This window comes from Aricia agestis, chromosome 12, assembly GCF_905147365.1.
Source record: "Aricia agestis chromosome 12, ilAriAges1.1, whole genome shotgun sequence".
Classification (NCBI taxonomy): Eukaryota; Metazoa; Arthropoda; class Insecta; order Lepidoptera; family Lycaenidae; genus Aricia; species Aricia agestis.
The window spans coordinates 13346603-13359384 of NC_056417.1; the positions used below are offsets into that span (position 1 = coordinate 13346603).

The window sequence follows — 12782 nt, forward strand, 5'->3', positions numbered from 1 at the left end:
AAAGAGATGTACAAAGTTCTGAGTTTCCAGCATAGAAATTAATTTGAATGCGCTCTCTAGAAATTTCGAATTAGTGGAGCGCATTGTTCGCGTAGGCTGTTTGTATTGTTTGCTTTTGCTTTACTTAAGGTTATAACAGAAAAAGTTGATGGATATCCTTAATTTAAAAAATACAGATTTTAACTTTCGTCTAAATACTTTTGCCCCAAAAAATAAAAAAATAATAAAGTATTTTAGTTTATTTCGCTTTATTTTATTAATGACGAAGAGAGAGTTTTGCCGGGAATGTGAAAGAGTGATGTTGTGTTTTTATGTTATTTTCCTTAAATTGTGTTAACTGGGTTATTAATGTGTAACATAGGTAGGATATTAACCATTAGATAATTGATATAATATGCACAAGTATAGGAAAGTGATACAATCAGCAATATCCAAAAACGTGCTAACTATTTTGTGTTTCCTCCAAAACTCCGTCGACAGTTTCAGTAAAGCGTCTACCACTTTACTGAATCGACTGACTCGAATCCTTGACTGTATTGACTTTTACTTAGACTTTGACGAGACTTTGGACCTGACGATATAGAAAAACGACGCTGAAAATTATGAAGAAGATTGACTACCCTTGTATGTGGCAAAGTACACCCCCGGAGTCAGTCAAACCAAAAGCCAACAAAAAAAATGACGAAGATCAATACAGTAATTTCCAAAGTAAGCAGCTATAAAAATGAAACTTAAATACGGTTGATGGATTATTATCTACAAAGGGAGATTATATTGAGAACCTCTTCAATAGACATTGTACTGAACTAGATGTTTCAACGAGCTTAAAATGGCTTACATTCACATAAAAGTATTTAATTAGGTATTACAGTATAAGACTTCTCTACTTTCAACTTAATATTCATGGACTTATCTTAATTTATTTCAACATTAATATTATTTCTAAGAAGATATATTTAATCACTTTTTCACATTGTATGAAAGTATTAGACAGATGAAAAACATAATATTATTTCAAAATATTCACTTAAAAAATTGTGGTGGGTGCTAAAATGGGGTTTCTTTTACCTTTACTAAACGAGAGCAATATATTTAATCTTATACATAAACTTCTCAAAATTGGTTCGGCCGTATACTGAACCAATTTTGATAAAAAATATCTATCGAATTAACATGGCATAACAGTATTCATTGTCGGGGCAGCATATATTAAACTTTTATAAAAATCTTATTTTCTGACTTACACATTTTTTGTTTCAGAATGTCGAAGCTCTGGTTCCTTTTCGCGCTGGTGGTGGTCACCAGCGCCGACGAGGCCACAGACCCACAGGGCCTTGCAGAACCTGTCCCACGTAAGTGATAATAGACTCTATGGTGTATGGTGGAGTAGATATTACTGTACTTGCTGATTTTTGTCTTATGTGTATTCGTATACATATTATACATATTGTTGTTTTTTTTTAATTTAGTTGTGATGAATATTTTTGCCACTTTCATATATCAAATAAAGTGACCTTAATTAAAAAGACGAAAAAGAAAAAAAAGTATAATATTCGTAGCGGCGTAGCACGTACGCCGTAGCGCCGTAGCACCGCCGTAAACTGCTACGAGCTATATTAAAACTTCACAAACGTGAAGCTATGCAACTTTTTGCGTTCATTTTCAGAAGATTGGAAAATTCCAGTTCAGTTGTGTATGTGTGTGTATTGGGGGATATGTTTCATTTCAATGTCATGTAAAAATTAAAAATCTGCAATTCTTTCAGTTGAAATAATTGCAGAGTTGTTTTCTATATAAATACATATTACTAAAAATACTTTATTACAAAAAATACTACATTTACCCCTCTGCGCTTATCTGCAAAAACGTAAGTCACAAAGTCGTTGCCATACCTAAATATTCTATAGTAAACATACACACATCATCTACATTTATTTTTAAAGATAAAATTAAATAATTATAATTCTCCCAAACATACATATTATTAAAACAATAGTTACAATTACCCAAGGACAATTACAGAAAATGACTACGTAATACCACATTTAAATGAAGCCGTAAAATCTAGGACGAACACAATTACACAGATAGAATAATGGGCGTTCATTAAAATAATTACTGTGTGGCGTGGAAGGGCACTTAGCCCAGCAAGCCTCGGCTGAACAGGGCCCTACACGCCTCGACTGGGCCCTACAGGGCCCTTAGTAACGCGCGACGAGAGGATAACGCGAGGGATTTGTTTTTTAAACGCTGTCACTTTTGCTCTAAGGCTCAACTCACACTAGACAGAGTCGAAGCGACGCGTCATGTTTTTCAGCAAAGCACATTCATCTCTATTGTTCTATTATTTAAGTACAAATTCTGAGCGAAGAGCGAATGCGCGTCGACGCGTGCTGTAGTCCAAAAAAAATACTCCTCGCGAATCTACGACTCTGCCTCAGTGTAAGTTGAACCTAACATAATTGATATTTGCGAGAAAGAGATGGTGAATTGAGAATATACAAGTTGTTGTTCTTAGTTTTTTGCTCACGTAAAAGGATTGCTAGTATTTTGTTATTCTAAACAATTATAGAATCTCTGTTTTAACATAATATTTCTACCAGACGTTTTGACAGTGGCTTGTATCATTATAATAGCAGTAGTATATTACCAGTGCAGTAAATAGCCTTTTTTGCCGAGCAACTGCACCCTTGTTTTTTAACTGGCTTCCAAAAAGGAGAAGGTTTTAATAAAATGTTCGGCTGTAGATTTTTTTTACTACATCGGAAAACATCTCTGGGGCGCAGCGGGAAGTACTTATCGGGAGCAATTCGAAAAAATAAGAGTCTGCCTGGTCTGGCCAATCTTGCGCCCCCCCAGAGTCTACGCCCTGTGTCTGGGCACCGGTGGCACCACCTTATTTACGGCACTGTAATATTACTTACATTTTCTTTAACAGTTTCGGTGGTTTTGGAGCATGGAAGCGAAATATAGTAAATAGATTTAATTTTGTCCGCAACTTCTTTTGCCCAAAATATTTATTTCTTTTGTAACAAAAATATATTTGTCTTTACCTAAGACTCAAAAGTCAAAGTGTTTTCGCACCGTATAAATTAGTTCAGCGTTTACAACAAGACAAGCCGACGGAGAGACAACCTCGCATTAATTATTATTAATACTATAATAATTGTTATTACTAAAGTAAAAACTAATAAATAATTTACGTACCTCTAGTTTTAAACTTTAAACCATTAAAACCACCCAAAATTTCGTATTTGGGGTGTACGAAATAATTAAAGTTCTCGTATTTAAATGAGTAACTTCCGCTGCCCCGAGGCTGTTTCACACATCATCTACTTCACATAAATTACACACATGGTGCACCACTTCCAACCTTATTGCCATAGCAGTAAGATCGACTATAGCCTAAATACACAGTAGTGTATTTAGGCTTAAAACAAATGAAGTATTAATTGAATGTATATTGACTTTAGGAAATCATTCATATTTCTGTCTATAGAAAAATTGTTGTTTAACTCGTATAAATAGATATTCAATTTGAAATCAAAAATGGAATATGATTGGTTATATTCGAGATTTAAAAAAGCTATTTTTGATTGCTGTGAATGAACTGTAATAAAATTGAGGGTGTGAATCTTTTTTAGGGTTCCGTACCCAAAGGGTAAACACGGGAACCTATTACTGAGACTTCGATGTCTGTGTGTCTGTCTGTCTGTCTCCAGGCTGTGTCTCAAGAACCGATATAGCTAGACTTCTGAAATTTTCACAAATTGTTTATTTCTGTTACCGCTATAGCAACAAATACTAAAAATGGTGTAACAAAAATAAGTGATAATACTTTATCACTTATTTTTGTTACACCCTGATAGTGTAGTGCTGATACTTTCACAGTGAACTCTGTACAAGGAACACGTACACACCCTAAAGTATTATCACTTATATATAATACGGGATTTTTTTCGCCTTTTTTGCTCGGTATAATAATGGTAACATGTAGGCACTTGAAATTTTCACAAAATCTTCAATTATATGTTTACTTTAATAATTAATAATAAAATAAAAATAAATATTTAAGGGGGGCTCCCATACAAAAAAAACAATTTTTGGCCTATTTTTGCTCTATATCGGTAGGGAACCCTTTGTGTGCGAGTCCGACTCGCACTTGGCCGATTTTTTAAATTAAGTAATATTTTCCTTGAACTTCAATTATATTTGGTTGGCTTCCCCTGGCTTAATCTAAAATGTTTTCTGGGCACATTTTTATGAAATACTTGATGTTGCCCGTGGCTTAGTTGTATCGAAATTCGACGTACTCTCTAAGTTTTTTCCGGGACAAAAAATAACATATTATGTCCTTTAGTCGGTTATATGCCGACATAAAGTCCAAACGGCAAATTGAGGTACAAAATTTCATTTAAAATATTGAAATTTGTATGAAATTCACTAAATTCATTACCTCGGTTCGTCTGTTTGCTTATGGCTTCAAATAAAATTCACCTTTAATCGTGGACTAGTTACTGGTTCCATAATATAGACTATAGAGAGCTCAGTCGTTTGTAAACACAACTCATGGTATAGGGCAGGGATGTCGAACCAATGGCACGCGTTCCACTAGTGGCAGGTGACATAATATATAGAGCATGCTACTGGTCACAAAACTATAGTATCGAAATAATTATTTCACCAACAATGAAGATCATAGATTCACCTAAGCATAGTGAGCACCAAATTAGGCAAATTTTGAAATACGCACTGAATCACAAAAAAAAACTGAATGGCTACGTTTAATTTATGACTTTTTAGAAAAAGGCACTTTGGCACGAAAAGGTTCTCCATCCCTGGTGTAGGGTTATTCGTAATAATTTATCCATAAATCATAATAATCAATAAATTGGTAACTCACGATGATCGAGTATATTTATAAAAGCGCTCGGTTGGGTTCATTGATAGCATTCATTAAAATTCAAATCGCCTGGTTTATGCTAATAGGACCTTATTAACCGGAGGGTTTTATTAATACACATTAAACCTTAAAACTACTTAGATGAGATTTAAATTTGGAATATTACAATTTATATCATTTATACTTTGTTTACAAGAAAAATTATTACTATTGGTACATTTTATTCGCGATAATGTGACCATGAATTGAATTTTTTTATACTTTAATTTGCAACAATGAAGGCATGAAATTAAATGAACATCCAAAAAAAAATTAAAATATTATGTTAGAATTTAAATATCATTTATACATATACTATACACAAGAAAATTTACTATCAAGCTATCAATGTACATTTTAGTCGCGATAATGTAAACATAAACACGAATTGTTTTTTTATTATTATTATTAAAATTTAAATTGCAACAATAAAGGCATGTTTACATTTGACAGTTAGCTATTAGGATTGAAATATGGCTGTTATTAAAGTCGACTAGCCTGACGCAGGATTGTGACGTCATGAGAGTGATATTACAGCTTAATACAATGCGTGCAGTGACATTCTGCGACAGACACGAAGGTAATTAAGTTCTTAAATTAATAATTACAATTTAATAAAGAGTGAACAATAATTATAATATTTATACAAAGTCTTATAAACTCAAAATAAAACTAACTTTTTTGTTTTGCGCGCTGTGATCGAAATTATTTTGATGACAGCGCGTGAGGTAATAAATATCTATATATTTATAAGTTAGGAGGCCAACCTCCTAACTTTAATTCATGATGGACTTATATAAGTAATTACGTACAAACAGAGGAAAATATTCGTCTATAATCGCACGTAATCAACATCGATGGTACTAGAGGTATCAAAAAATCGATTCATAGGAAAATGGCGGACCTACGTAATATAGACGGATTTTGTCAAATACAACCTTTACTTTTCATCTAACTTTGTCTTGACTTAACCGGACCGTATACAGTAGGTCCACCATTTGCCAATAAATAAATTTCTCTGATGGTAAATGCTAAAAGCAGCTTCTTAACGGTAGCAATCGTGGTTATAAATAATGTCCTAACATGGAGAGATACGTTTAATATTGAAATCGTATTATTTTTGTCCCGAACACAATAATTCCATGGATTCTTCTCAAGTATAATATAGAGCGCTTATTATAAGAGTAATTTATAGAACCGGGGGGAGATAACAGACCATTTATTATGTCCATAACAATTCATAGATCGTTAAAACATGTTTTATGTTAATCGCGGTACCTTCATACCTGTGTTCTAATCCGCTTACTATGATCGGCTTACTACAGTTGTTTTCTTCTCCGTTTTCTCTGCGGAAAACAACACCTTCGCGTGAAGGCTCTACATTATACAAGAAAACTCCTTCGAAAGTGGCGCTTAGAAATCGGATATACGAGTGTATTGTAAATAAAACACTCATATTAAATTCATTCGATACGTTTTCATTCGTATTCTAAATGTACACAAATAATTGAAACTCGCCAGTTACATTACAATCTGTATTTACACAATGCCAAATACCTCTACCGTCTAATGTTTTTAGTCCGAACTCTAAAGATGCGACTTAATATTCTCTTGTGTATATATCTTAATTTAAGGGTCTGTTTTACCACTACCTGATAAGGTGCCGGATAGGCTATCCACAATTTATTTGACAGATGCTCCATACTATATCTGTTACAATTGACATAAAATGTATGTCTCTAATGTCTAATGTGAGCTATTCCTATCTTTAGTAGGGCAAAACCAGAGATAGATCAAATATTGGGAACGGCCGTAAGTTGTGGATAGCCTATCCGGCACTTATCAGGAAGTGGTGAATCAGGCCCTAAATCTTTATAATCTTTATTAAATTTAAGTTAACCAATAATTTTCTCTGATATGAAGGCCAACGTTAGGTTAATACATTTGTCATACCAATCTGTAACGATCCAATCAGCACTCGCCCGTATAAACCTTTTATCTATTATGTGTTATGTAGTTTATTCAATTACATAGTGCGGCTTCACGCCTAGAAATAGAAAAGAAAACATAGAATAGGGGAAAATTTACAGAAAAGCTTGACTTATAGCGATTATAAATTATTATCAAAAAAGTAAAAAATGATTGCTAATATAAAAAATGTAAAAACGTATAAAATATATTTCCACATACGGGAGCAATAAAAACAAAAAGCTGTTGTTTTATTCCTTAACATAAAGGGAAGTCGAGTAGAAAAGTTATAAAAATATAATTCCCAATAAAAATAGCACTTTCCTTTGTTCCCGAAAAAAGTGGTTCGTTTATTATTTACGTTCGGGATCACGGTAGTTCCCTTATGATATGGTACGAAATGATATTGTACGAAAAGATATCATATTTTAGGACATAGGTAAATTAAGTTGGTTTTCATATTGTACTATTATAAAAAACTTATGTAAATCTTTAGGACTAACAGCAAGATAAGGATAGTATTACATCCATCCTTATCCCCCATACGAAAAAATCCTTGTGGAAGAGAGTGAAAATAATTATATCGTAGTATACCTATTACAATCATTAATCGGAATGTCAAGGATTTAAAATAGTCTTGAATTTTAAATCCAGCCAGATAAATGATATTGGGAGTTTGCCAGGCTGTATTTTTGTTCAAGACAGAAACCAAGATAGATTAAAATAAGATTAATCTTTTGGATAATTATTATTTTTCCGGGAAATATTCCTTGAGATATTTACATTAGTAGAAGTTACTTTTATGTTTTGTAATGTATGTTTAGTTACATAAGAAATGTTTTACTTTGTTACAACCAAGTTACAACGAAAATTGATGTAGTCGACAAAACTGCCTAACAAAAAAACATCGAGAAGCTGATTAATTATCATTCTAATGCCTTTGAATGTGTAACCATTTAATAAAATAAAATAGTCTGTCAATAAATACCTTTTTTCACACTTCTCCAACAAAACATCCTGTAAATTAATTATGGAGTTTTGACAAATTGTTCAATATTGTAATTTTTACAGTCGAAGTGCTATTTTAGCCGCCATTACCGAGGTATCAGATGGCGGTAAGCTGTTGATCGTCACAATTAGACCTTCCCTCCGCCTGGTCCCCTGCTCCCCCTGTAACTCCCCCTTTAGGACTGTCAAAACAAAGCAAATTACTCCCATCGTGCATTAGGACAGAAATATGTACGGTCGTGTAACCGGCAACTTTAGATCTTATTACGATGGTGTTAAAGTCCAAAAGTGTTATCTTTGGCTCCCTACGTGCAAATATTTTCGTATTTCGTTTAAATGTTATTAAATGATATATTTTTTATTAAATCAATTTAATACTGAATTTCACTGGCATGGTAATGAGATAAACCGGATTTTTATTGGACTTGCACGGACATGACGGCTTCTGTTTTGATTGGCGATAGCTTAATGGCTGAAATCACTCTAATTTGCAAGTAAAATAACGAGTTTCAACTGAACTCTACGCATACTTTAAGCGACTAGCCTGTCAGAATAGTTCTAACTAAGCCTGATTTACACTAAGCCAGTAATTTAGTAGATCCGTATGTCATTTGGGCTAATTATGTGTCAACGTATTCCTATGATTACTAATTAATCTATTATATGTAAATAACCTCTTCCAGAGCTATTTTGTGTTTACTTTGTTGTCATTAGAATAAAGTACTTAACTAATTGAAAATGTACGAGTATACTGTATAATAAAACAAGTCTCTCTATTTATCTCTAGAGAATAAAAACCTAAACTATACACTGATTTAGATGTTTACCATAATATTCGAATTTCAAAAAAAGACATGAAAAAGAAAAGTACTACTTAGTAATAGTCTATAATTTAGATAACACAGTATATATTTTTCCGCGATCGCAAAAAAAATGGCATGCAAATGATTAGTATTTAAATAATAGCTACCTACTGCACATTTCATGCAGTGAATTATTCAGCAAAAAATAAGCGGTATATTTATGGCGCAGGCAGACAGGCTGAAAGTGACAGAGAAATAATGCCATGTGAAATAAGCGGAAGCGCGTCTGATAATGAAAACGGATGTGAGAGCCGGGGAGCGAGTATGTATAGTGTGTATACGGCTTCACAGCGTCATAGTAATATTTATGTAATTAAAATATATTCTTGTGCTCTAGTTATCCATACTAATATTTTAAATACGAAAGTGTGTCTATCTGTCTGTCCGTCTGTCGTTTCAAACCGCTGAACCGATTTTGCTGAAATTTGGCATGGAGATATTTTGAGTCCCGAGAAAGGACATAGGATAGTTTTTATCTCAAAAAAAGTACGGTTCCCCACGAGAAACGAATTTTGGTGCAACGGAGTTGCGGGCGTCATCTAGTCGAAAATATTTCTAACTAAGCTAGTGTTGTAAATGTAAAAGTTTGAAGTTTCAAAGCGTTTATGTTTATTATTTCTTTACACACAAATTTATGAATAGATTTTGATTAAAGTTTTGCTTAGTAGCGCCTAATTTAGGTTCTGAATTAACAAAACATGCAGAGTGCTTGATAAAACTTTCTACCAGGCCACGCACAGTAAAACTCTGGAATGAACTGTCGCCAGCAGTATTTCCAGACCACTACGACCTGCAACCATTCAAGAAGAGAGCGTATTCCCTCTTAAAAGGCTGGCAACGTACCCGCAACCCCATGGGCTACTATAGTTGCTTTTAATCAGGTGACCCGTTTGCTTGTTTGTACTGTAATTTTATAAAAAAAGAGCATTTTCTACTGCCCAGCAGTAGTAGCTAGAGCAAATGGTTTTTACACTAAGAAGTTAAATATGTATTTCCATACGCTATACACGACACTCGCCGAAAACAAAGTTACGGGACGCAGCTGTTCACTTTTCGCTTAATGTCACTTTTAAAAATGCAAACTTACTTTTTATTTTACAGCGATATAAACACTGTCTACTTCATCTTTTGTACTAGTAGTATTAGTTAAAAATTTTGCTGAAAGTATACGACTACATACAGTTACAGACTTTATTTTTAAAAAAGAATTACAATAATTCACTTACTTGAGAACTTTGACTAATAATAAGCAAACTTATTCTAGCGCAAGACACAGCTTATATATAACATAAATAATACTTATACTTACAGTTATTATAATTTGAACACATCTTTCTGCAATATAGGCCAAAGAACTTCGTTTAACACACGGCACATCACAGACCGGCGCGGCCGGCTTACTACACTGCACAACCTACCTATCTATATTTTGGTACTTCTGTTATACATTTCTGATATCTTCAGAGAACATAACAAAGTCCAAAATATTGTCTCAATACAAGTTTATAACTGTTCATTACATCGTTAGCAGTCAGTCCATTATTGGCACCTCAGATTTTAGTTCCAAAATACTAGGAATGCCGAGAATAGGAAGTTTTTAAGTATAACTTCTCAAAGTGTCAAAGTTGTTTTACTATTAGAGAGAGCTTAATAAGTTATATATTAGGGGGATTTTTTTCTAGTTCCGAAACGCATAAATACAAATTGCAAATATTTAAACTATGAAGAAAATAAAATACTGCAAAGATTCCTGAAATTATTTAATTAATAGCTTTGTCCACACTGTGCCTTTTTTTTATCAAGGGCATGCGTTATAGCGCAGTCAACAGCGAATTTGAGGCATGCCCGAGACGCATGCCCTCTGACCGTATCCAAAACTTCAAAAATGACAATGTTGGCGTTGCGTTCGTTGACGCATTCAAGTTGAATGAAAGAAAATGACGAAAATTGAAGACGAAAGCACATAATGTGGACATAGCTATTGGGAAAGATTCTTTCATTATTTCGAATCTTAACTGTTTGTATTTAAAAAATCGCAATTCTTTTTATAGATTGGCTAGTTTCATACAATAAATTCTAATGTTCTTACTGCTACGAATTTTTTATGAGGATTATGACCGGAATTTTGGTTGACCTAGATTTTTGTATTACGCACAACACTTAAAGGTAAAAGAGCGGTGTAACATGATAAGATCTAACAAGTTTTATGACGAATAAATAGAGTAAAACGACGGTTTATCAGAGTAATACCTTTTTTATCAAGAGCTCTACCAAATGTATAACCTAATTCTTTCAGGCCTATGCCGACAAATTACACTGAAAATTATCAGAGACATATGATTATTAAACTTAAACTTGAGTTTTACAGAAAATGTGCGGATAAATCACATATCATAAAAAATGCACTTTTTTTATGCTAAATCGTATGGTTCAAAAGCAATTGTATAAGTATAGAATATTTATTTTTACAGCTAAGCCTACCTTTAGAAGGTATTAAAAAGTACTTTTCCGGATAAAAACAAAAAGTGAAAACACTTATTTTAAGACCGATCCGGAAATAAAAACTTTTTAACGACCAGTCGTTAGAGAAAAGAGCAATAAAAGAATTGCTTCCGCCATTGAAATGGAAGCACTACAACATTCACAAGTTTCTAAAGCTTCGATTACATTTATCCTTTTTGCTTATTAGTAACAAGTGAAAGACGTTATCATGTAGACAGAGCTGAAACAAAAACTTTTTGAAATAAGCTGTCGCAATTTGGACCATACAATTAAATGAAAACACTTTTGCAGGTGACCCAATTTAAAATCTAAACCATTGTCGAATCCACAAACAAATATAAATATAATCGATTTAGCCTAAAGAAAGAAACTTTGATGTTAAGATATATAGAAAGTAAACAAGTAAAAATGAAGTACAAAACTATACTCATTTTACATGTTATACTACTCGAATATACAGCATGACTGGTGAGACATGTTCAATACTTAAGGAGAGTACTCTGTACTTGATTCTCATTATTATTATGTAATACAATTAGGTACTTAATTTTGACCAAATTTCCCTTTAAATAAATGACTCATGGACACTTAGTAAATTACTATGCGGCCGGCGCGGCGGCATGCACCCCGTGCTGCGCACTACCCATGTCATGTATACATTTACTCAGTGATCAATTGATTGAATTTTTTTTTTCAACTAATATAATTAATAGCCAAATATCACGTCCTCGAGTATTGAACATAATATCTCACCAGTCATGCTGTATAGCGCCACACTAAGGTCACAGTTTCTGATTGGTCGTTAAGTATAAAATTTGTATGAGCTACTAAGTTTTGCATCTTGGAGCGGGGAAATTTAAAGCCGCAAGTTTCATTAATAACAAAATGTATATTATATTCGTCTAGTAAATTGCTTTGAAGTTGGAATGTTCCTTTATTGTGCACTCAAATTGAATAACTGCATAAAACTATTTTATGTGTAGGGCTATAAAACCGTAAAGTTCTTGCAAAGTAGTTTCATCACTCATGTAGACGTGTCATTCGTTTTTATTTACTTTTCTGAACATAATGTGCGCTTTTATAATTCCGGACGTCACGTTATCGTGGACGCCGACTTCCAAAATAAAACGTTGGGTACGTTAAATGCCCTTTTGATTTTAGGCACCGCGGACGTTTTGTGCGGTTCAGAAGAGTGTAGACGTCATGATGTCCTCTAACGTGCACGTTAAAATGTTATCGTCGACAGAAATTCAAAATTATCTTCATATAATATATTTCCATACATTTTAGTTCCCTATGTTATCGTTTTACCGTGGACGTCCACGATATTACCACCACGGCCAAATTTATAAAAACGCACATTGTCAGAAGACTATTTACCTCTAATTACAACAACAATAATAATTTGTTACATACTATATTCTAGGTGAATAAAGTATTTTCCGGTAGTGAATAAACAATAATTCTAATCTGTGCCAAATATCATCAAATTCGGTTCA

The 12782-nt window shown here is 33.3% G+C and overlaps 1 protein-coding gene across 1 annotated transcript in view; it reads left to right on the forward strand.

The window, feature by feature from the left end:
- The window catches only part of LOC121732782 (thrombospondin type-1 domain-containing protein 7A-like), a 103573-nt gene that overhangs the window by 44297 nt on the left and 46494 nt on the right, over nt 1–12782 (forward strand). The window contains exon 2 of the mRNA XM_042122757.1: nt 1262–1352. Within this exon, the coding sequence (XP_041978691.1) occupies nt 1262–1352 (91 nt within the window). The remainder of the gene's footprint in view (nt 1–1261; nt 1353–12782) is intronic.